The sequence below is a fragment of the Mustela lutreola genome, chromosome 1 (genome assembly GCF_030435805.1).
Source record: "Mustela lutreola isolate mMusLut2 chromosome 1, mMusLut2.pri, whole genome shotgun sequence".
In the NCBI taxonomy this organism is placed as follows: Eukaryota; Metazoa; Chordata; class Mammalia; order Carnivora; family Mustelidae; genus Mustela; species Mustela lutreola.
Window position 1 is genome coordinate 269,745,183 of NC_081290.1, and position 25,918 is coordinate 269,771,100.

At 42.7% G+C, this 25,918-nt stretch overlaps 1 protein-coding gene across 6 annotated transcripts in view; it reads left to right on the forward strand.

Moving 5' to 3' along the window:
* The window catches only part of ALKBH3 (alkB homolog 3, alpha-ketoglutarate dependent dioxygenase), a 36,767-nt gene extending 11,216 nt beyond the window's left edge, over positions 1–25,551 (forward strand). For 2 of the 6 annotated variants that reach the window (XM_059140318.1, XM_059140311.1), the window contains 4 exons: positions 1,050–1,138; positions 6,593–6,802; positions 24,333–24,431; positions 25,194–25,551. In XM_059140318.1, the coding sequence (XP_058996301.1) occupies positions 1,050–1,138; positions 6,593–6,802; positions 24,333–24,431; positions 25,194–25,286 (491 nt within the window). In that variant the 3' untranslated portion in view covers positions 25,287–25,551. Of the gene's footprint in view, positions 1–1,049; positions 1,139–6,592; positions 6,803–16,561; positions 16,677–16,765; positions 16,914–18,989; positions 19,131–24,332; positions 24,432–25,171 lie in introns of those variants that run through there. The other 4 variants (XR_009346032.1, XR_009346033.1, XM_059140325.1 and 1 more) reach the window with 4 other exon arrangements.
* Positions 25,552–25,918: the final 367 nt, after the last annotated feature.

Genomic DNA, 25,918 nt, shown 5'->3' on the forward strand with positions numbered 1-25,918 from the left:
CTCAGACATCAGAATAGGAATCCACTTTTTCTCCTGACTCCCAGAGTTTCCACAGGAGGGCTTTGGTGGCCAGCTTGGCGTTGATTGCTGGCCTTGCCATGCAAAGTAATTGTTGATTTTAAGCAAGTTCTAGTTAAGTAGTTTTCTGATCTGTAAAATGGTCTAATAATAATACCTATCTCGTTAAGGGTGGTGTGATAATTAAATGAGATACAGCATGATAAGTGCTTAGCAGAATGACTGGTACATAGTAAGCCTTTGGTGAATGTTAGCTACCTTTATCATTATTGTTCTTATTATAGCAGTTGATTTCATTTGTGGGGAAAAACAGCAGATCTATGAATAATTCCCTTCTCAATAAATTAGACATCAGAAACTTCTGACTACTATCAGCTTTGTGCTGTGGTTGGTCAGAGCCCTTTTTTCTTAAAATCAAAAGGTAGCACATGTCGTGTTTTGTGTGGATGTTGGTGCCACAGATTCCTGCCTACTAGGGTTCAGACTCCATAACCTGCATTTTTTAGACCCTCTCTAATCTGAATTGTTCTGCAGTGTGACTCCACTCTTTTTTTTTTTTTTTTTAATTTTCTTTATTTATTAGCGAGAGAAAGAGAGATCATGAGAAGGGAGAGGGTCAGAGGGAGAAGGAGACTCCTTGTGCAGGGAGCCCAATGTGGAACTCAATCCTGGGGCTCCCAGATCATGACCTGGGCCAAAGGCTGTTGCTTAACCAGCTGAGCCACCCAGGCGCCCCTGACTCCACTCTTACTTGCGTCCTCACTGACACAAACAAGTCATGTATACTCTCACCTCAGAGCTTTGCTGCTATGGTTTGTGCCAGCATACCTTCTCTTGTCTTCTTTCTTTGATCTCATGAGTCTCTCTACTCCTGAATTCTCCTGTCTTCTAAATGTGTGGAACCCTGAGTCACAGCTCATCTTTACTCTGCCTTTGTATTTCTCGTAGTTTCTTGCACATTGCATGGCACTCAGGAGGCACACCTTAAATAGCATTAAACCATTTCAAAGGCCCTGTATTTTCTTTCTTAGATGTAACTTACAAGCAACCAAGACTTACAGCATGGTATGGAGAACTTCCTTACACTTATTCAAGAATCACTATGGAACCAAATCCTCACGTATGTTGGAATATTGCTGTTGGTATGGTTTTATAGACTATGTGCTATAAATGTAGAGTACTGTAAAATAATAGTACATTATTTTGCAGAGTTGCATGATGGTTCCTAGTACCAAAAATCCTCTGGGTTCAAACACTGCGTCTTTGTGCTTATCATTCTTCCTGTGTTTTTTGATCTAGAGATCTACTCTGACAATGAGAAAAAAATTGGAGCTAGAATAAACAGGAACTGGGCTTTAGGATTTCAGAAAAATGAGCCATTTCTTCAAATCTTCCCCTTTCGCCTGCTTTTCTGGCCATAACCTTCTGTGTACACCCTGGTACACGTTTGCTCTGGAACCAGATTCTTAGGACTGGCCAGTGAGGTCAGAACATCTCTTTCCATTTCTCAGGCTCTTTTGCCACTTGTGAAAAAAAGCTGGTGTTTTTCTTGTTGACTTTGTATTCATTCTGTGGCTGCAGTTCTTAGACTTTGGAAATCTTATCGTGGGTTTGGCTTATTTCTACTGTTTCTTTTGTTTTTAAAAATTTCCATGACAGTAGACAAGGAGATTCTAGTATATAAATTAAGATTGTCCAAAGGATAGAGTTAAGATCCAAGAAATAGCTCCCTGTTTAGTTCCTGGAATCTTGCCTTTGGCAAATAATCTTATGCTTTACTGAACGAGGCTTTGAAGAAAATGGAGTTTTGCTTATGACATTGGGATAAACAGAAGTATGACACATTTTAGAGCTTCTAGTAATTTGTAATAATAAACTCCCACTTGACTAAAATGTTCAGGACCAAAACATTGATGGGAGTGGGAATGGGGACATGGCTTTTTCACATGAAAAGATAGCTGCATGCTTTTGTTTGTTGGGCTGCGTTTAGAATGTGACCCAGGGAAGTGCTGAGACCCTTTATAGCTGAGGTTGATTTGGAAACATGAAGAGAATTGAATTAGACCAATCCAACAGATGGCTGGCCATGTTTCTGTCAGAATTAATTTACCTTCTTGTCAACAGTCATAACAGAGAAGTTGAGGATTAAACAGGCTCTAGGGAAGAAGTTCTTTCCCATCATTTTAGTTAATCTTTTAGAACGGGATTTCTCAACCTTGATATTAGTGGTTTTTGGGCTGGGCAATTCCTTGTTGTTGGGTCTGTCCTGTATATTTTAGGATGTTTAACAGTATCCATGACTTGTACCCAATAGATGCCAGACATTTGCTAGGGAGCAGAACTGCCCTTGGCTAAAAACCACTGCTTTATAATAAATGTAAGGCACATCAGATATGCTGAGTAGTAGGGCCTCTTATGCTTTGAGGACATATTGACAACTCTTCAATAGAATTTTTTAATGACAATCTTTTTCTTATAATGTATGTAATATGAATTTATTTTTTAAAATTTTAGAAACTACAGATAAGCCTGAAGAATATTAAAATTTTGGGTAATTCTTCCACCTAATGTTTGGGTCTAGTCTTTTTATTTTTATTTATTTATTTTTTTAAAGGTTTTATTTATTTGACAGAGACAAAGTGAGAGAGGGAGCACAAGCAGGGGAAGTGGGAGAGGGAGAAGCAGGCTTCCCACTGAGCAGAGAGCCTTATGCGGGGCTCAATCCCAGAACGTTGGGATCATGACCTGAGCTGAGGGCAGATGCTTAACGACTGAGCCACCCAGGTGCCCCTAGTCTTTTTATTTTTTAAAGCAGACTCCATGCCCTACATGGGGTTTGAACTCATGACTCTGAGATCCAGAGTCACATGCTCTACCAACTGATCCAGCCAGGCGCACCTCCCTTCCCCCCCTTTTTTTCATTTTAAGGAAATAAACAGAGAACTTGTCTATAAAAATACCAATTATGTATACTACATTTCATTTGACTGTATCATTACCATGTCTTAGTATCATTAAGTATTCTTTTAAATCATATCTAATAGCTGTGTAGTAGTCCATAACCTGTATGTACAGAGCATAATTTATTCAAACAAGCTTTTTTGTTGGATATGAAGGTTGTCAGAATTCTTTTATTTGAATTTGGCTGGCTCATAACTTTGTATTCCTCGGTTAAAGATTTAGTTTGTTTTTATGGCACTGTGAACAAAATCAAAAGAGATGCCTCTTAGACTTTTTAAAGGTATATATGTGTGTTGGGGTTCTTGCTTAATTTTAACTTGTTTAATTTTGATATTATTACCTCAAGCTTAATAACCCAAAGCACAGGAGCAAATTCAGTCAGAGGTTATTAAACTTCTTTTAGTCTTTTTTGAACTAAATCTTATATGAACCCAGTGTATGAAAATAAAGAAGTGCCTTGACTGGCTGGGAGTCCCACCAGCTTGACCACTCCTTTCTCCTACTGAATTTCCAGAGATACCTTTGTGGTACCTAAGACTCTACAAAACACTTTTTGAAATCCACTGAATAGGTCCTTTTACTTTTGTGATTCATATTTTCTCATACTCTTTTCCTCAAATGTCTTTTAAGGATAGAATGTCTTCACTGAACAGTGAGATGATGCTGAATTTTAATTTAGACATTCAGTTCTGAGGGATCTGTATATAGAGTATTGGTTGGAGAGTCTAAATTAATCCTCTAGTTCATTATCCCCTTTTTTTCTCCTTACTTCACCACCAAAAATAACCAGTAAAAATATATACCCACTTAGAAACATAAAGCAAACTTGGAGTTATCACAGTACTCAGTCCTTAAGCAAGTCAGGGAAGTGCTAATTAGTTTTTCAGTCATATTGCAAAAAAGCTATCTTCCTCTTTTACATTCTTGTTTTTCTTGCTAAGTGTATAATTCTAGCATCTGATCTTTATCTCCATGAAGATAAGCTTAAAGCCATAAAATAAATAGGAAATACAGCTTGCTAACATTATTAGGAAAGTTCCCTTTGAAATTTATTCTCTAGAACATAGGTTACTTTAATAACATTTCTGTTTTACTGATCTAAGTTTGGTTTGTTTTTGTCATTGTTTATTTTTAAAAAATTCTCTGCTTAGAATGTAATGCTAGTATCCGTAATAAGGAATCCCAGCTTACCACGATTGCTACATCACAGCAAAGCTGAGTGATTCCCACATATGCTTTCTTGGCAGTTTTACCTGACAGTAGCTGTGGGATATACTGAAAATATTATGTTTTCCTTTGCTGAACATCTATTCCTTCACTAGCATACATAGAACCTGATTTTGAAGGTGTTCTGTCAGGTGGGGTTTTTAAAATAGAATCAGTGGATACCTGGAGGGGTCCATGAAGTCGTTTTGGGAAGTGCACAGGTCAAAACTATTTATATCATACTTGGTGAGGGTGACGTTTTCACTCTGTTGAATTTTCACTGATTATGCGAAAGTAATCGTGGGTAAAACTTCTGGTGCTTGAGCATCGATCAGGTCTTTGTCATCAAACTTTATTAGTAATCATGGTATTCTTCACCACCATTCACTTCCGGTTTTAAAAAAAAAAGGCTGGTTTCATTTAGGAACATTCCTCAAAGCAATAAACATTATTAGTTTTATTAAATCTCAGTGTTTGGGTTCATGTCTCTCTAATAGTTTGATGAAATGGAAAGTATGCATATAGCAGTCCTGCTACAAGCCAAGTGTGATGGCTGTCTAGGCGCAGAACACTTGTGTGATTCTTCACGCTATAGCTGAACTGCCCACTTCTATCGTGGACCATTTTTGTTTGGAAGAGCAACTAGCAGACTAGTTAATAAACTGCAGTTATTCCGGCTTGAGTATTTGGTTGCCATTTTCTCATAAATGAGTGAAGTGAGTGTCCCTTGAGGGAAAACAATGGATAGGTTTTGTTACTTATAAAAGTTGAATTTTCAAGAGAATCAGAGTTTTGGAAAAAGTCATAACCGCCACTTTGATCCTGACCTCTTTCTATTACTTAGTCTTTTCTGATGAGATCAGTGCTGATATTAATGGATATGATTTTTTAAGACTGTACAATGAAATGTGTCAACAGTAATGTCTGTCTGTATTACTCATTGGATCATTATTTTCCACATGACCAATGCTTGATGTTATAGAATCATGAAAGATTAAAAGACTCATTTGAAGTGCAAGCTGGACCAGTAGATTTAAATGTAATTGTTGGTGTGGTTTCCAGTTCCACACTGCAGCTGACCTTTAGGAAATCAGTATATGTTGAGTTTTTGTGTAATAGCAAAGAATATCCACAATTATTTGGAAAGGCTGGAAAATACTTCTGCCCTTTTCTGGTTACATGTTCATGTGAAGCCAGTTTTCTTCACATACTTAGCAAAAGCAACATATTGTAACAGACTGAATGCAGAAGTAGATGTGAGAATCACCTCTCTTCGGTGAAGCCAAACAGTAAAGAAATTTGCAAAACAGTGCCACTCTCTTTGTGCCAGTTTTTGTATTGGAAAATAGAGTTATTTTTTGTAATATAACGTTCATGTTAACATGTCATGGGTTTGTGTTTTTTTAAATGAATTAATCAATAGTTTAACTTTTTTAGGTTTTAGTTTTTAATGTGATAAACATCATAGCTGTAACTCATATGAACAGAAGTTCTTTGAGGTCCTCAATTTTTGATAGGGGTGTGAGAACAACTGTTGTAAAAGGAAGTTTTATTTTTTTTTAAAAAAAAAAAGCAAGTTCTATAAAGTACTTGAGGCTTTGTGGCAGGAAGACAGAATTCTAACAAGAATTAATACAAGCTATGCTGATTGTAGCTCCCAGCTACAGCCTAAGGTCGGGGGTCATAGTTTCCTGTAGTACATGTGGCAAGACATGAGTCTGAGAGACAAACCACACGAGTGGCCTGGGTGCTCAGGAGGCAGGGCTGTGGCATCTGTGTAAACTGTCTATAGCTCACGGCCCAGGTGTTTATAAGGCCCTGTCATAATTCTATTCTGTAGAATGTTTTTTTCCCTTAGGTTCTATTTTTAGGAAGTTAGCCACTCTGGAAATACTGAATATCTTTTTTTAAAAGCAATTCTGTCATTCGTGATAAAATAGGAGTCGAATGAAGAGGGCCACCCAGCAGGAAAGTTGTTTCCCTCCTCAGACTTCAGTCTGTATCTGCCAATATCCCGGCAGCCCGTCGGCTGCAGCGGCAGGTCGGGCTCCGCGCTCCACTTACCTCCTTACTGACTGACCATGATGACAGTTGCTGCTTTGTGACGGTCATGAATTTCGCATGGACAGAAAGGATGAGATGGGAAGAGAGGGTTGGTCCTCATGACGTTACTATACCAAGTTTAGTACCTTAATAAAATCGTGGAGGTCAGCTTGCATCGAAGTAGAAATAACAGTCGGGAATCGACTCCTCTTGCCTGTGGATGTCGCATTCCCTGCGTTTTGCTTACTCCATGCCCCTGTTCGAAGCATGACCAGTTTTACCCTGCCTTCCATTTTACCTGGGGCTGCCACCTTGTGTCTGACGGGAGCCATCTCTGCCCTTTCTCTTGGCCTCCCGATTGCAGTGGCATCCTGTGCTGCGCACACTGAAGGACCAAATCGAAGAAAACACTGGCCACACCTTCAACTCCTTGCTCTGCAATCTGTACCGAAACGAGAAGGACAGTGTCGACTGGCACAGTGACGATGAACCTTCGCTAGGGAGATGCCCCGTCATCGCTTCACTGAGCTTCGGCGCCACACGCACTTTTGAGATGAGAAGGAAACCCCCGCCAGTGAGTATTCGCTTTAGGTTTTTCCTGCCTTCTAATACTTTGTGAAAAACGTAACGCTCTGTAAAGCTCCCGGGTACAGATTTAGAGAATGGGAGTATGTGTTTCATTGTTGAAATGTTTTCAACTGGTCGCCTACCCCATGGTTAACATTAGACTCCCTCCCTCCCTTCATTCATTCGTCATCTTACCCAGCAGAAACTGCTTGCCAGGGTTCCGTTTCCACTGGGTGGAAAGGACCATACACAATCCCTGTCCTCATGGACATAGGGGATATTGAAATAATTATTGAAATAATTAGAATTATGATAAATGCTGTGAAGGAGAGCTTATAAAGGGGAGGCTCAAGCTAGTAGATGCGAGACGGGAAAGGAAGACGGTGTGAGGAAGATGCCCCCGGGACCTTGTCGTACGGAAGTCCTCTGCATAGCCGTGTTGCCTCTTTTCTGTGAGGGAACATTGAAAGCATCCTCCTTGCCGCCTTAGCCATCTTCTAACATACAGATGAACCTGTAATTCTTTCAGAAAATAGATACTCAAGCCAAATTATCAGAGGTGGTGGTCTGTCCAAGTTTGGAGAAGCAGGGACTAAACTGTGTAATGACTTGTTTTCCGTCCCCGCTTTTACCTAATGACCATGACATTTGAGGGACATGAAGACCGTTAATTTTTTCTTAAATCCAAAAATTATAGGACCTTAGAACTAAGATAGATAGAAGAATAGTAGGAACTCAAAAGAGCAAACCTCTACCAGATTATCTTACTATCTTACCTCTACCAGATTATCTTACTATCTTTGTGTCTTTTTCTTACCAGACTTCCCGATCATTTAGCTTATCACATTAAAGCAGACCCAGTCCGTGCAGAAGGGCTTATAAGGCTGTGTTTAGAATATGACCTAATCCAGACCAAGTAGTTAGTGTGTCAGGGCTCATGTCTGTTCTTCATCAGATATGCTGCTTCTAAGAACATAGTTAATGGGCCGGGCTATTTTCCTGGCATGTATTTCAGTTTCCAAGCATGGTATTTTGAAGCATATTGTGTTATTTGCATTTACGCCATTAAGCAGCTTTTGTTGGTGTAATTTCCATCGATTAGGTTTCCTTTGGTCTGAGTCAGCAGGGGGCTCGACAGTTGCCAGTGAGTTACAGGGTGAACTGGCTCCTCAGGGCTTGGAATAGACTTCACAGTTCCTTGGGTGATTAGCCTTCTCACAAACCAGGAGTACCACTTGAGAAGCAGACAACCCTACCTTTGCCATATTCTCTTCGGGTATGGCTGTGCTTTATATGTAGCCTTCCACTCAGTTAAAACCCAGTTAAATTATGTGAATAATTCATCCTGCCCTTGGGAAGATTCGTGTTGTGTGAACAGCAGAGGAACACTGTGTGTCTCATTTTAACTTCAGGTCCTCTTCTCAAGCCGGGCCTAAGGAACACCGACTTTTTGTCAGGCATGGTCTTGGGAGCCAGGGCAGTAGCAGCGATTGAGTGAGATAAAGTCCCCCTTTCCCTCCTGGAGCTTATTATGATCTAGCATATGCTCGTGCTGTGCCTTCCTATGGGAGTTCTGCTGTAAGCTGTGCTAGATGCAGTATAATGTTTGCTGTAATCCTAGCCTCTCGTTCTTGGTGTTTTTTTCTTTGTTGCCAGGTATTTTAAGTGCTCAGTTACTGTTTCGTTACACATATCCATTCACCACCACCACGCCCCTTTTAAAAACATTTTGGCCTATTTATAGATTTGAAGCCTAAGGATTCCCAAAGCATGCTTTCTGGATAATTAGTTTTGCTGTAGAAGCAGTTTCCAGCCATTAAGCATTAGCAGTGTTCTGATGCCCAGCATACACCCCATTCCATTTCCTCTCTAGGCAGCCGAAGGTCTTCATTTTCTCATATAAAAACATTAGTCATGGTGACCAAGAGCTCTTTCTTGGTTATACCTGATGTCTGTTATAGGTTAATAAGTGGATGGATAATACAACTACCACACAGCCTTGAAGGCAACCATTTGGAGGAAAATCTCAGTTTAAGAGGGAGACTGCCCATACTGAAGCTTTATCTTCTCAAGGCTTCTTATAGTTTATTTTGATGAGTATAGTGAACACACAGGCCATGAAAAACTAAAAAATGTGGTACTGTCCCTTTAATTATCTGCCAGTAGCCGGGGAATCTGTAATATACCTATGATGGCTGATTTAATAAAAATACAGATCTCCTAAGTAAGAAAATTCACCTGAGATCTTGAAACAAAGTTGGCTGAGGACCCAGATTTGGAAGGAAGTATGAAGGTGTCAGTACTGTACCTCCGGCTATTGACTCCAGTAAGTCTTGGCTTCCTGCATAATCTAAACTATGACTGAGTTTGATATAATTGTATATCTCTTCAGTTCTGGGTTTTGTTTAAGATGGGAAAATTGAAGGTTAATATATTGGAAATTATCATCATGCATTACTGAATACAGTTTAAAAATGTAATTCCATTCTTGGGTAAACAAGACCCAAGTTTAAACTTTTGGAAGGATTCATTTAGGTTTCTTTAACAGATTCCAAAATCTAGGGCTGCACAAATGTAGCTAAAGCAGAAGCACAGAAGCCTTTCTTAGAGTTGACAGCATTAGGCATGTGTGTTAAGAGTACATCAGCTCTGTCTTATTATAATGATCCCTTTTCTGAAGGATTGAAAGGAAGTGGTTTTTGCAAATCTGTGTCTACTTTTCTTTCTAAACTCCAGTGAGGGCTCTGAGAACATGACTCATGATTCATACAACTCAAGGTAAAAGCATAAATTTAAAAAGTATAAATTACGTTAGTCTTCTGTGCAGAATTTGTAGGAGTCTGACTTTCTGTCAGGAAACTCTTAGGAACCGAACTTAGTATGCCACCATAGGCTGTAATTTTCATGTCTGTCACCAAGACATTCAGAGTATGTTAGAGGTTGTAGGAGGGAATCTCTTTCAAAATCTGGTTCGTTTTTACCTATCAGAAGAGAAGCTAAATACCTGTTTGACTTGAGTCAAAGTTTCTCATCTGAAAGTGACATAGAAGAGTCCTGAGATTTCTGTGTACTTTATTCAGGTATGCAGTTTTGAGACCGAAAAGCATCTGTTTGGGGCCACTTTGTTGTTGTTGTTGCTTCCTGCCATCCCCTCCAGTGTGCAGCAGGTGTTTATTGTGCCGTCTGGCACCTTCGGCTGCTCTCTGTAGCTGCTGATCTTCTGAAAGCTGCCCCAGTTATACACACGGCATTCCTCACTGTTCTCCCTGCGCTGAGAGGGCAAGGAGGTCTTTGTTTCCGAAGTCCAAGTGCCCTCTGATTCATGCAGTTGGCTCAGTGGGCCTCGTGCAGGCCTCGTCCCTGGGGTAAACGTTTCACCCCTCCAAGCTGCGAATCTTGCTTCAGTGTCCTCTAGTCCAACCCAGTCTACTCCTGCCCATTCATTTTGATTTTAGAGTAAATTACCATTTCCTTTAATGATAACAAGGTACTCGGTGGCCGAGGAAACTTGCCCGATCTTGCCGTTCCGTTCACCCCGTTCCTTCTTTTGTTAATTCAGTTAAAGACGGAGTGAATAGCACCATATCTGTCTACTGGCCAGTGTCAGGATATACTCTCTCAAGACAAAAGTAAAGCTTACCAAATATACTTCGGTGGACACTTTTTTAGAAACCAAGACCCTTTTTTTATTCCTTCAAGCTGAGCTCATTAAAGTTTGTCTATACTCCTTGTCCCAGACCCAGTTGTACTTTCCAAAATGCGTCGTGTCCCTGCTGTAAAGATTAGTCTGGTTCTTTTCCCAGCTAGCTTTAATTCTATACTGAAAAACAAGCTGGAAAAGGAACTACAAAAGCCATTTGGCAGGCTGCTATTTCTCTGTCGGTTACCATGGAAACAGTGATGGCTGAGTTGGGGGGATATTAGATAATAGCAGGAAGTTTGTGATGTGCTGGAGGTTTAGATGCCAGAAGCCTTGTTCTTCTAGCACATTACCCATGGATAAGCTCTGTCCTTCATCATCAGCTGAATCCTGAAAATGTGAAGGGCTTCTGTCCACCTCAGGCTAGTGAGTTGAGGCAAGTTCAGCATTTCTCAAGCCGCTTCTCTCTCTAGCACCTTCTGAAGAACGTGAACGCTGTTCATAGGACCAGAAGAGGTGGTTGTAAAACCACTTCCAATGGTGGAAGCTCTGAGAGCTCCCAGTGACTTGGAGTTCCTAGTACCTCTTTTGCTCACTGGTTTTTTTGTCTGCTTTGGAAAGAGTGGAGTATGAAAAGGTCAGTTTGATCATAAATACTGGTATTTTTTCAGGACTTAGAAGAAATGAGGGTATCAGAATCCAAAATGCTGTAATACTGACTAGCTTAAATTTGAAAGCTGGTTAAGCTACATGGGGCAATATTTCATGGAGTAGTGACTGACCCTCCGCCTCAGCCAGCACCCCACTGCTGCTGGTTGGTCATCCAAATCTCTTAATCAGCCCCGCTTCTGATTACAGCATCTGTTCTGAGAAGTTACAGGAAATACCAGAAAAAAATTGTTGATGACCATCATATTTTTAATACATCCCTAAATGAAGTCTAGAAAATCATTTTCATTTCCTGTTTCTGTTACTGATATTGGCAAAAAGCACCTATCCACCTCATTTACATTTTCTTCTTTGTTTGTACATGGGGTAATAATTGGTAGCTACTTTATGAGAGCAGAGGTACTGGAATAATCCGTGAATTTTTAAGCTGTTAAAAATGCTAGATGCCACAGTGACTTTTCAGATTTGGAAATTGGAAAAGGACGTGAAAGGCAGTGAAGCCAAAACCCCAAGATTCCTTTGGCCTCTGAAATGGCATTCATTGAGGGAGTAGAAGGGAGACTTGGGGAGGGTGACACGTGGCCTGTGGACCAGGAATCTTTGAGCTCCTATCTCTAGGGCCATTTAATGGTTTGGAGAACGTGAGGCAGTGGATGGGTAAATGAAAATGCACATGTTTGAGCCCATAAAGCTGAGTAGTTCTGGGAGGACTTGAATTATCCTCAGACGTGAAATCCTGTGGGAGCTGGAATCATCCTTTGCTGCCTTGGGGCCTTGTCTAAGCCGGAATCCATGCCCTGACTGCCACTGGGAAGAATTAATTTTTGCCACGGATGGCCCAGTTTTGTAGTGCTCTGGCAGTCCTTCTAATCTTGGAAGAACAACCTTTTCCAAAGTGATTCATCGTATTTGCATGTGCCGTGATTGGGAATGCCGTGATTAGGAATGGGGTCGGCTTCCAAACTTGACTTTTTTTAAAAAAAAAAAAAACATATAATGTATTATTTGCCCCAGGGGTACAGATCTGTGAATCATCATGCTTACACATTGCACAGTACATGCCCCCTGCAACGTCCATAACCCCACCACCGTCTCCCTACCCTGCCGTCCCCCGGCAACCCTCAGTTTGTTTCATGAGGTAAAGAGTCTCTTATGCTTTGTCTCCCTCCCAATCCCATCTTGTTTCATTTTTTCCCTTCCTGCCCCCCATGACCCCCCACCCTGCCTCTCAAACTCCTCACATCAGAGAGATCATATGATAATTGTCTTTCTCTGACTTAATTTGCTTAGCATAATAACCTCTAGTTCCATCCATGTTGTTGCAAATGGCTAGATTTTGTTTCTTTTAATGGCTGCATAGTATTCCATTGTGTGTATATACCTCATCTTTATCTCTTCATCTGTTGATGGACATCTAGGTTCTTTCCATAGTTTGGCTGTTGTGGATGTGGTGGCTGCTGTAAACATTTGGGTGCACGTGCCCCTTCGGATCCCTATATTTGTATCTTTAGGGTAAATACCCAGTAGCGTGATTGCTGGGTTGTATGGTAGCTCTACTTTCAACTTTTTGAGGAACCTCCATGCTGTTTTCCAGAGTGGTTGCACCAGCTTGCATTCCCACCAACAGTGTAGGAGGGTTCCCCTTTCTCTGCATCCTCGCCAACATCTGTTGTTTCCTGACTTGTTAATTTTAGCCATTCTGACTGGTGTGAGGTTGTATCTCACTGTGGTTTTGATTTGTATTTCCCTGATGTTGAGTGATGTTGAGTACTTTATCATGTGTCTGTTGGATGTCTTTTTTTTTTTGAAAGATTTCTATTCATTTATTTGACAGAGACCACAAGTAGGCAGAGAGGCAGGCTGGGGTGGGAATGGGAAGCAGGCTCCCCACTGAGCAGAGAGCCCGATGCGGGGCTCGATACCAGGACCCTGAGATCACAACCTGAGCCAAAGGCAGAGCCTCCAAGCCACTGAGCCACTCAGGCGCCCCTGGATGTCTTCTTTGCAGGAATGTCTGTTCATGTCCTCTGCCCATTTCTTGATTGTTCTTTGGATGTTGAGTTTGATAAGTTCTTTATGGATTTTGGATACTAGCTCTTTATCTGATACATCATTTGTGAATATCTTCTCCCAGTCTGTCAGTTGTCTTTTGATTTTGTTGACTGTTTGCTGTGCAAAAGCTTTTGATCTTGATGGAGTCGCAGTAGTTCATTTTTGCCCTTGCTTCCCTTGCCTTTGGCGATGTTTCTAGGAAGAAGTTGCTGTGGCTGAGGTCGAAGAGGTTGCTGCCTGTAAAACTTGACTTTTTAAAATTGTATCCCAGTGGTAGAAATTTTTTCTCCCCTTGCCATACCCATAAGAACTATTCCTAAGCCTTGTGGTGATGGTCTCCTCTTTCCCAAGCGCTGCTTTCATGGTAGATGACTGCTTGGCTGGGGCAGAAGAGGGCTAAGTGAGTTTGAGGAAGGAGAAGCAGACCCCACACCAGAGTAGAGTGCGCAGTGGAGCCCCAGAGCAGGTGATGAGGTGGGGAGAGTGGGCAGGGGCCAGATCATGCAGAGGCTTCATGAGCCTCAGGAAGGAGCAGATTTTAAGCCCAATAAGAAGCACTGAAATGTGTGAGGCAGAAGAGTGACATGATCTGATGGATAATTTTACAAAGTCATTTGCTGCCGTGTGGAACCTGGACTAGAGAGGAGCAAGAGCGGAAGCCAAGGGACCAATTAAGAGCTTGTTATACCTCGTGCGTACCAAGGCCAAGAAGGACAGAGGTGAACAGATTCAATGACATGAGCTCAGAGGAGCAGGGATTTGTAAGAGAGGCCTGGGAATAATGGTCTGAAAGTGTTAATACGGAGTATCTCCTGGCTGGCTGGATGTGAGAGACATGATCACTTTCCATGTGAGAGGGCTTTAGGCATTTGGAATCCTGGAGATAGCAAGGCTTCAATTAGGGTATGCAAGTCTAGGGAACCTTCAGAGCACATGAGGTTGGGGAACTAGGGGTGCTCGCTCATCACTGAATTGGAATTCCAGAGGACACAGAGGAAGGGTATAGGAGGGGAGATCAGGTCTGATCAGGTCACGTCTGGGAACAGTTTGGGAATGAATTTTGTGCGTTTGATGGATGACTGGAGAACCCTGCACTTCTGCTGGGGGCTGGGGTCATCTGGATGTCAGACATGGCTGACCTTTGTTTCTGGTGCTGCAGTGTTGCTGGCGAGCTCTTTCAAGATAGCAGTTCCTTTAAGTTGCATTTCTTAGAAATATATTGCCAAAAATGGAATCATTATTACATGAAGCCTTCTGGTTTCAAATGTGTATTCAATGTTGCTAGAAGGACTGTAACAGTGAGGGTAAAGCCATGTTTATTTTTGCTGAAATTCAGTAACTTCTTACTCCCACACTGCCCCTGGCACTATGTTAACAAGTCTGAACAATAGACACTGTCAGCAGTATTTCGCTCTGTTTGCCTTTCCACGTGTTTCCATCCAGAAGGAAAGGCAGGAGTTCTCATGCTAGTCTGGTCCCTAGTGCCAAGTTTTCGCTGCCTACAGAGAGAGCCTCTGTTGCACTGAACAACTGCCAGACCTCCCAGGCAAGACCTTGGTGAGGTTCTGACTTACTGAACTATGGAGGTCACCGGGCATCCCTGGTATAGGATGACCAATCACCAGGGCCAGTCCTCATGCCTCCTTAGTGTCCTCACTCATCTCACCAGAACCTTCCATGCCAAACATCAGGAAAGAGTTGGATAAAAATGCAAAGATTTGTTGTGGCAAATGAGCTTACACCTGTTTTGGACAGATAACCTCAGTGATTTCAAATCTGTATTTTTCCAGCCAGCCTTTTTCTTTAGCAGATCTCATTTCAGAAACAGCTGCTTCTCTTTTTAAAGTAATGTATTTCAGATCGATATTGAGGATACAGTCATTTAAAGTGTGGATTGAGTCAGCAGAATAATAAGTAGAGATGACATTGTGGGGTCCTAGCTTTATTCTCTTTTTGTAATTTCCATAAGTAATGTATTTTGTTTATGTCAGATTTAAAAAAAAAAAAAAACATGTTAGCACTATGAAGAGTAAGTCCAGCTGTGCTCTTCCTTGGTGCTGTAGGAACAACGTTGCAGTCCACATATAGCCACAAGCATACATGATCCATGAAGCCCTCCAGAAGCCAGCCAGCCAGTTCTCAAGGGCAAGGGAACCCCACATTCTGATTGTGAAAGCAAGCTGAAAAAAATTAAAAAAAAAAAAAAAAAGCAGGTTGGGCGGGGCGCCTGGATGGCTCATTCCGTTAAGTGTCTGACTTGATATCGACTCAGGTCCTGATTTCAGGGTTGTGAGATTGAGCATTGTGTCAGGCTCCACACTTATTGGGGAGGTTGCTTAAAGATTCTCTCTCTGTGCTTCTCCCCCACAATCCCCACCCCCCATGCACATGCATGTGCGCTCTCTCGCTGTCTCCCTCTCAAATAAATCCTTTAAAAAAAAAAAAAGGCAGAGAGGGAGACATTATTGGCATAATCATAAGTTGGAAGGTAGGGCAACTAGAGGGACAGGTGGCCCTCAGCAGGTTACGTAGTGGTGCCCTGGGCTAACATTCAATTTTCAGTGATCATTTCAGTCTGCAAAAAGCCATGACTGTACTTGCCAAGCGCTCCACCATGAATCTGGTCCTTGGACCGGAGAGCTAGGGAAATCCCTTTATATCTGTTACCATCTTGAGAAAATCTTTTCCTGGACTCTTACTAATATCTGGGGTGTTTTTTTCTTTGCTTGCTTGCTTTTGAGGCACAAATTCTGGAGTAAGTTTTCTCTGTCTGCAGTTTCCCTTTCCTTACAACTGAACTCTTGAAGCCCCTGCCCCGTAGGTCCATCCCCACCGCTTTGCTAATATCCAGATGCCATTGTATAGAAGAACCTTTCCTTGATCATCATTCCGTTCTTCCTTGTAATATTGGTCCCCAGTATTGGTCTCCGTATCCATCTCCTCTCTGCTTGAAACTCAACCATCTCTTTCTTCTCTTTGTCCTGTTGGCTGGGATACTGTGTTACTTTAGCTACTCTCAGACTTTTCTCACTGCTATTGCCCTCCCTCCTTTTAGGATTTTTCCTTTACATTCACCCCTACAACGTGGATATTCAAGATTACTTTTGATTCTGTTATCTTTGTTTAAATTAGTTCTTAGGAGATTATAAAGTGGCTATAGATTGTAAGTGCCATATGGGCAAGGTCCATTTTTGTCTTACTGTGTCCCCATCATTTAGCACTATGTGTGTGTGTGTGTATGTGTATTTTGGTTGAATAAGTTAATAACCATGGCTTCAGCTGTTCCTTCTTAAGGTGGAGTGACTTCTGAATCTCTTATCTCCAGCCTTAACTTTTATCTCAAGTTCAAGTCATCAGTCGTATGTGTTCAGGGGACATTTCCACTTATTTATTTATTTGTGGCAGGGGGACACTTCCACTTATAACAGCACATGTGACTTCTGACCTGAAAGTATAAAATCAGCTTTATTATTGTTCTCTCAAAAAACTCCACAATTCCACCTGCTGGTAAGTCCTTTTATGTTCATGATATCACTGTTCTTGGTCAGGTTCACACATAAGTTATTTTATTATTATTATTATTATTTAAGATTTATTTATTTATTTCAGTTGGGGAGGGGCAGAGGGAAGTCCAGGCAGACTCCCCGCCGAACATAGAGCCCAGTGCAGGACTTGATTTCATGACCCTGAGATAATGACCTGAGCCAAAGTCAAGAGTCATACATCCAGCTGACTGAGCCACCCAGGTGCTGCACATGTAAGTTTTTTTTTAGTTCTTCCCTGTTCTCTTAATTATTTCAATTTCCAAATCTTCTTAATTTGTTCTTGAAATGGCTGAAGAATTCATCCCACAACTAGTGACCATCTTTATCCCAGGCTCTATTTGCCACATGTCTAAAATACTAGCATGTCTTTAACTCCCATCTTTTCTCTCTCATTTCTCTCTGAGACCCAGATGCCAGATATTTTCAGGAAGAGGTAGATCTCTCTCCCTCTCCTCTCTTCTCTGTCTCTGTCCCGCAAATACTAACTGCCCACTTACTGTATGTCAGGTGCTGTGCTCAACTCTGAGCAGACACCAGTGAAAGTGGCAAACGGGGGGCCCACCGGCATGGAGGTCTTAGGAGCTAGACAGTAATCCAGTGAACAGAGAAAGAATTATAACTTGTAGTTAGAGCTCTGAGTTTGGCTTTTATTCTGAGTCCAGCAGGAATAAATGAGGTTATGACATGATCTGGTTTGTATCTGGAAGGATCGCTCAGGCTGCTGTGTGGGGAATAGTCTGAGGAGCGGCAAGAGCAGAAGACTAAGTAGAGGGGGGAGAGCCGGTGCTGGGCTGCCGGTTTGGACTAAGGTGGTGGCAGTGGGATGAAGAGAAGTGGATGAACTTGAGGTGTGTTTTTGAGGGTGCGGCCGTAGAAGTTGCCACTAACATCTTAGATACAAGGGTAAGAATCAAGAATGACTCCCAGGTTTCTGGCCGAGTAGCGGTTGGGTAGACGTGTTATTCACTCATATGGGGGAGGAGCCGGGATTTTTGCTTTCAACTGTGGCCGTGTTTACAGAGGATTTGTAGATGGAATCAAGAGTTCTTTCCACATGCTAGATTGGAGATGCCGGAGACTTCTGTGGGGGAAGTAGGCCGCTGGCTGTTGAGGTCTGTGGGTCAGATGACCAGCTTGTGCTAGAAACATCATTTGGGGAATTGTCAGAATAACAACAGTAAAGTGATGATGATAAATAACAAATGTGCGGACTCTGTGCCTGGCCCTGTTCTGAGAGCATTACGTTCCGCCCTCCAGTAATCCCGCAACGTCTGTACAGCCATTACCCCTGTTGTACAGAGGAGGTGGCCGAAGCACCCTGTTAAACCACTTGGGTAGCGTGTCCCCAGTAACTGCTCGCTGAGCCGAGTTGGAACTCATCATGGAGGTGATACGGGAAGCTCTGCGGTCGCACATCATCACTCAGAGCAGGAGCGTAGCTTGGGGCGCCTGCGTGGCTCAGTCAGTCATGCATCTGCCTTCAGCTCAGGTCATGATCCCAGGCTCCAGGGATCGAGCCCCACGTCGGGCTCTTTGCTCAGCAGGCAGCCTGCTTTTCCCTCTGCCTGTGTTTCTCTCTCTCTCTCTCTCTCTGACAAATAAATAAATAAATAAAATCTTTTTTAAAAGAAAGAAGAGCTAAAGAGGAGCAGAGAGCCAAGATTGAGCTCACTGCTTTCATCACTTTGTTTTCCAACTCAGAAGCCTTTATTTGCTTCTCCTGGAACAAAAGATAAAATAAAATGTCAGTTCCTTAGTCAGACTGTCAAATCTTTACATAATCTATGCCCAACCTCCTTTAGTGTCTTGCTGTTCCCTGTGTGCTTGCACCATTCCATGAGATCATCTCTGCTCTCCTCTCCCTTCCGCTCGCTCGCCACCTTCGTGTTCACGTAAGTCCTCTCCAGGATTCAGGGACTCACTGTAGTCTTGAAGCCTTCCCTCATGCCTCCAGTGCAGAAACTAATCACAGTTACTGCATGTCAAGTGCTTCTGGAGAGCTCAGAAAATGAGAAATACATAGCATGCTCCTACTTTGTTCTTTCTGCTCATTTGTGTTTTGTTTTCATCAACATCTTCTTAGTAAAATGATGGAATTTTTAAAAATAAGTAGCTCATCTACTTTTCAGAGGATCAGAGATGACTTGGAGAATCAGATGTCTCACTGTAAATTGAGATCATTAATTTGGAAGTATATTTTGCTTCGAACAGCCTTTTTTGCTTGAGTTGGGTCAGAGATTAAGAATATATACTTGAAATTGCATGAGCTTTTCTGAACTTTCTATCAGGCACTACTATTTGGAATGGCAAAGCAGGATCAGAGGAGCCAGGCAGATTACAACTGGCCTTGACTGGGAGCTTCCAGGCCAGATAGGATGACGAGATGTGGGCATACAAGGAGTCCTATGCTGGGTCCATCAGCAGCACAGGTGGGCAGCTCTTGTGAATTTGGTCCTCAGACTTGTTTATACTGCTTAGCATTTTTAACAAAATTTGATTATTTGGCAAAATTTATTAACTCAGGAGATTTCACATAAAAATCCCATTTATCAGCTTCCCTGGAAAACCTTGAAAATCAGACAGCCCTGAGGGAGCAATGAGCCAGAGCTACACCTGTCTGCACACCCCATGCTCTCTGGTTCCCCATGGTCTTCACTCCCTACTGCACTGAATCCTGCCCTCACTCTTCATTTATGCTGCTTGCTGGTGTTTGTGACCCTTAACGGATCAGTCAGGGTACCATGGGATTTGGACAGGAAATGTGATGGGATTTCAGAAGGAATGGAGATCACTTGGAGAGCACAGTGGACTGGAAAGAATATAAGCTTTAGTGCTAGATAGATCTAGTCCAAATACTAGCCCTGCCTTCCTCCTGCCAGCCTTCTGCCTTAGAGATATGCTTTCCCTGCAGCTCCCTTTGCTTGTGATAAAATGGAAAATAGCACTGCCCTTCCGGGGTTGTGGTGAGCATTAGCGGTGATGTACATGTAGTTCCTAACATGCTTGGCACCTGGGCAGCATACATTAGTTGATCCTGTCCAAAAAGTCTGGCAGGGTGCCTTGGTTTAAGTATTTGGAAAATGTTACAAAAAGAAGCCTTGGTGTGAGGAGGAAGCCAAATACCAGGTAGATGAAAGAGTTAAGTCTAAAAAAGCGTATACTTTTTTTTGTTAACCAAAAATTTGGAAATGCAGTTGTATATTTAACTTCCCCCAGGATGAGAAAAGACTTGCTAAGCATAAAAACCATGAAAGAGAACCAAAGAAAGGTTAGAGTTGACTCAAAGTTTTTGGGCTTCTCTGTATTAAACATCAACATAGTTAAAGGACAAATAGCAAATGAGAAAAAAGTATTTGCACAAAGTACGACAAAGGGCAAGTATCTTAGGGTCTGTGGTTATAGGTCAATAAGAAAAAATGCTAACATCCTGTAGAACAATGGACAAAGAATGTGAAGAGAGAGTTCACAACAGAATTAATGCAAATAGCAAATAGGCATGTGAAAAAATGTTGAATGGGGTTAGTAAAGAACTCCGTTTGAATAATGGATTGTGAGTTTTCCCTCAATTTTTTTTTTTCATCATTGTTAGTTGGTAATGTTCAGTATCAGTGATGTGACCAGAAGGTAGGTACTGTAGTATTTTCCTGATGGAATAATAAATTGCTATAACCTTCTTAGGAAAGCAGTTTGCTAGTGTAAGTCAGATTGCTTTAAAGTTTATATCCTTGGATCCCATCATTCCATTTTTGAAAATTTATCCTTAGAAAAATACTCAGAAATGTTTTGCCTGGGATCTACTTGCAGTAGCCTTTCTTTCTTTCTTTCTCTCTCTTCCTTTCTTTTCTTCTTCTTCTTTTTTTTTTTTTTTTTTTTTGGCAGTACCGGTGTATTAAAATCTCAGTGTCCAAGAGTGAGTACCTTGTTGCCATATTCTTAACATTAGCACAGTGACTGACATATACAGTGGTCGAAAAATATTTGCGAGTGTAAAGAAGGAAAGATATATAAAGGAATATTATGTAACTCCATTTCTGAAATACCATACATTTGAGGCATAAAAACATACTCACAATATAATGTTCAAAATGTAAAGTACATGATTGTGTATATAGAACGTTTCCTCTACATGCATTGCATGAATTCTGGATGATAGGATTATATTTTCTCGATGCTCTTCCTCATTCAGCACATACATACTGATATGTGTAATAGGTGCTGAGCATGTTTTGAAAGGGTAAGACAACACTCTCTTCACGGAGTTTTTATCAGAGAGGAGGAAGGCAGGCAGCAAGCCGGTAATTTCCATGTGTCATTTACTTTAGTGAGGTTGTGTCACTTTTATTCTGTAGAGAGAAAAACTCTGCTGCTACTGATTTTCAAGTATCAATTGTTGGTTGTAATTCCTAAGGCACGTTCTTGGGACAGGAAAGGAGCAATTACATGAAGAACCTACGTAGAGCTTGTGAAGCATTAAGTTACTTTTCCAGTGAAAAGAAACATGTTTAGGTTTCCTGTCTTTTGAGTGGTTAGTAATGACAGGACGACAAATACACCCAGACTTTTCCCCTAAATACCATTTTCCTAACGGAAACCAAATAGGCTGAGGCGGGAGTATAGAATTCAGGAAGGCCCAGAGCTGCTTGGGAATCATAATTGTGTGTTCAAATGAACTGGCTGTGCTTGGGGAGGGGGGGAGAGTGTGTTGGTCAGCATTAATATAAAGTATGTATTTTTTGCATTTTTTCATCTGCTTGTGAAATTTTGTGTGGAACACCAAATCATCAATAACAAAACCCACCCTACAGACTGACTGTGATCCTGAAAAGCCTTTTTTGTTTTTTTAAAGTAAGCTCTATGCCCAGCGTGGGGCTTGAACTCATAGCTCTGAGACAAAGAGTCACATACTCTACTGACTGAGCCAGGCAGGCGCCCCTGAAAAGCCTCTCTTAACTGGGATCATGGATGGAAAATTTTATCCCAAGCAATGTTTTTTTTAGGGGTGTGTTCTGTTTTGTTTTGAAGAAAGACCTGAGTAAATCAGAAGGGTCACAGAGCCCTGTTTTGATAACTTAACCATGCTTAATGGCTGTGAATGCACTCCTCTAAACAGTCTGACCCTTGCTTCCAGCGTGGCTTATCCATTTATCAATTTGAGCCTTTATGCACAGCCACGTGAGCTCTGTCGGCCTTTTATCTGCTTCCTGAGTGGAAAAAGTCTCCCTGTGTCGTGGTTAAGTTGAAGGGTAGCTCTGGGCTCTGTTGGCACTCTGGCCTCAAGACCAGAAGGAAGCATTTGTGAGCTCTGTGTTGCCTCAGTAGAACCCCTTGCCCTCTTTTCTGTCTCCTTCTGCAGATTAGAATGTGCTCTCTGAGCCCAGGGTGTTGGAAGGGACAGATAGCAAGCAGCAGAGTGATGACATCACCTCGTGCAGTGGGTGCCCTGGGCATCGGCGACTCTTTCAGGGACTGATCAGGAGTAGCTCTCTCCCAAGTGAAGGGTCTCCCTCTTTTGCTTTTAGGTACAACTAAACGTTATACTGGATGTAGTATGTATAAAAGCAACCCGAGGCTTTCTGTCATTGGAAAATGCAGATCTTAGGAACGTAAAGTGGGGCATGGCGCTGTGGAACGTCATTTTCCATTGGGGCTGGTATTTCCCCTTTGCATGTGGAACTCTCTCTCACTTGCTGGCTCCGTTCCTGCTTCATGTTTCCAGACAGAACTACAGTGCTTACCCCTTCTCTTCCATTGGCGTTGGCGCCCCCTCCTTCCCAGGAATGCTTTTACTGTTCAAAGAGATCTTCGTCGCAGGCTTGGCTTCATGTCTGGGTAGCGCGTTTCCTCTCTACTTTCTTTGGTGTCCCTGCCCTCATGTCTGTGCTTGAGCAGGTCCCACTGCACTCCCAGAGTATGCAGTGTGCAGAGGGCAGGAGAACCATCTGCTTCTCCCTATGTTGAACCTTGATCTGGTAGCTGACTTTACAGCTTAAATCAGGGACCCTTGAGCCCTCTAAGTCTCATGGACGATGCACTCCCTTCTGTCTCTTTTCTCCAGTAGGACGTGCATCTCCTCTGGTTGGAATCCTTTCTTTCATAGAGCCTCCTCTTGCTTCTCTGGATGCAGCAGGGCCACCCAAGGACAGGGTCAGCTTCCCACCACTCTCTGGTTGGCTGAGGGGTCATTGGTTAATGCTGCAGTGCTTACTTGCTACTGGAAAAGAAAAGGTGGCAGGCACAATTGAAATCAGTCAAGGAGGGGCGCCTGGGTGGCTCAGTGGGTTAAGCCTCTGCCTTCCGCTCAGGTCATGATCTCAGGGTCCTGGGATCAAGCCCTGCATCAGGCTCTCTGCTTGGCAGGGAGCCTGCTTCCTCCTCTCTCTGCCTGCCTCTCTGCCTACTTGTGATCTCTGTCTGTCAAATAAATAAAATCTTTTAAAAAAAAAAATCAGTCAAGGAAACCAAAAGTTGTTTCAAACATTGCTTTTATCTTCTGCCTGTTAAAGTTATGACTGCTCCACGAAGTCCCTGCCAAGGGCTGGGACCTGGAACTTAAACTGTTTATGCAAGTTCATTATTGTGCTGATTTTGTTTTTCCTGAGGGAAATAATTGTAAATAATTATGTTCTCAGAAGCACCCCTACAATAATAAATATAAACACAGTATTGCAGGGAAATCAATCCTGCAGTAACCCAGATGCAGTCCCTTGCATCAGAAGTGAAGTAGACGGATGCGTGGATCTGCCCAGAATGGAAGTGGAAAGATCAGGAAGCTTGGGCCTCGACTCTTGACAGGCTCTTTGAACTCACCCCTTTGTCGGCTGCAAAGGAGGAACGACCCTCACGTACTGGCTGTTTTGCAGGCCAGGCCTGAAGCTTCCTTAGAGCACTGGACATGAATGAACTTGGAGCTCTCTGGAAGAGGGGGTGATGTAAATACAAGGCATTTCTGTGTGAAGTGGTCAGGAGTTGTGGTCTGTGCTCCTAGGCTTCAATGGCCAGTCTCAGCCAGCATTGTTCTGGGCAAGCCAGAACTTCCTTCTTCAAGAAAGTCTTGCTGTTGACTGTTCTGAAAGAAACAAGGTTATATCTCCTAGACACCAGAGGAGCTATAGGAAGAGTTGTAACCAGTTTTAACATAGGCTCCGGTTAGTGAATTAGCAGAAATTGTAAAAAGGCAATGAGAACTCATTACACCGTGTCTTATTTAAAAGCCCGTTTTTTCCACACAGACCGTGGCAAAACACAGAGCACAGCATAAAGCAGGTGTGAAGAGTTCTTGTATAAATAACTTAATTCCTTCACAGGCCAGAATGAGCTCTTCTGCAGTTTAGATGCGGATGACAGTATCTGGCACTTAACGCTGCACTTAGTGTGCGCCGGTCCCCAGGTGACCAACGCAGACTGCATCAGTGGAGGCTCACAGCAGCCCTGTGTGGCAGGTCCTGTTGCCATCCCCAAACTAAGGTACAGAGTGGTGATACAACTTGCCAGATGGCTGCCGCGGACGGAGCCAGTAGATGAGCCCCGACTATGTTGCTGAGGAGAGGTTTGCACTTCTAGACCACTGCCAGGTGCCATTGCATCTTGATCACACAAGCAAAAAACATAGTGCAATGAATGCTGTTTTCTAGGAAGAGAACGGAGACTACACGTATGTGGAAAGAGTGAAGATACCCTTGGGTCATGGGACCTTGTTAATCATGGAAGGAGCGACACAAGCTGACTGGCAGGTGAGAACATGTATGGAACTTGGATTCACGTGGAGGCGGTGCCCTGACGGCTTCTGTTTATTTATTTCTCTAGTAAATGTGAAAAGTAAGTTGCTTTTATCATGAGCAAGAGGTGGTACAGTGACACCATTTTCCAAGAGTTTTGATTCTGACAGTCAAAATGGACCTCTGCAGCAGTGGCATCCAGTAGAACTTTCTGTGATAGCGGAAACATTCTGCATGTTCTGAGGCTCCATGTTGTAGCCACTGGACACACACAGCTATTATTGGTCTTCTGAAATGTGGCTAGTGTGTCGAAGGACTGAATTTTTAATATAATTTAAGTTCATTACAATAGCTTCGGGTGGCCAGTAGGTGGCTACCGGGCGGCACAGCTTCTCACCTTAGGCCGGGCTCTCTTAAAACCGGGTCATCTTTAAGGTGTGCAAGTTCATGAAAGAACACTTAGCTTGGGAGCAGAATCGCATGTCTGTCTTTGGTCTCAGTAATTTATGTGTTGCCTTGCGAGATTTGGGAACATGGCAGGAAGCTGCGAGGAAGAACAGCAATTAGAAAAGATAAAAACAATACCTCAGTGTGAGGGCGCTGGCTTATTGGAGTGATGGGGGTGGGGGAGGATTTGCTTCAGAGAAGAAAACCTTTCTCCACAAGACTTCAGAGAGCTTGCTGATGCTTGTGGGGGGTGCAGGGGGGATGAAGTCAAAATATGTCCCATGTCCTCATAAATGTGTTTATGTCAGAATTATTTATATTTCCGTTTAGCATCGAGTGCCCAAAGAGTACCACTCTAGAGAACCGAGAATAAACCTGACCTTTCGGACAGTTTATCCAGACCCTGGAGGGGCGCACTGGTGATATGAGAGCTTTGAGAGAGAAACTGTGCTGAGACCGAACAAATCCTCCGCCGTGAAGAAACTTCCAGAGGCTGGTCCAGCTGATCTCGCAGGGAGGCTGTTCAGAAGACAAGGGTGGGATTTGCTTCCTGGCTTCGGAGTCCTATTAAATGAGAGCCAGCGGGTCACATTTATACTGTGTTTACTGTGGGAACAGTACCCCTAATCACATCTGAAAATCACAGAGCTTCTTTAGGCAAATTAAAAACTGCTGTGGCTGTACTCTCAGTAGGTTTGTCCGTAAGCTGTTTCTCTCCTGCCCCTCTTGCTTCATTTAAGGCACTGTGAATGGGCTTTGCCTCCGTGGTAAAGGCGCACGTGTTTGTTCCTTGTGCCTTTGTGAAGTAGGATATAAACATGTGTCAGTGACCCTGGAGGCCTCCGCAGGCAGACAGCTGCCGAAACCCAAACAGAGGGGGCCTCACAGAGCCTTGTGGAAGTCTGCCTTGACTGCTCAACATCTTGGCTTCAGTGCTTTCGTAATGGAAAGCTGCATATTCTAGGAGCACTTTATTTAACCGAGTCTCCTTCCTGGGACAGACCCAGACAGGTTACAGGCCTCTGAACAAAGAGTGGAAGCCGTGTCTTGTAACC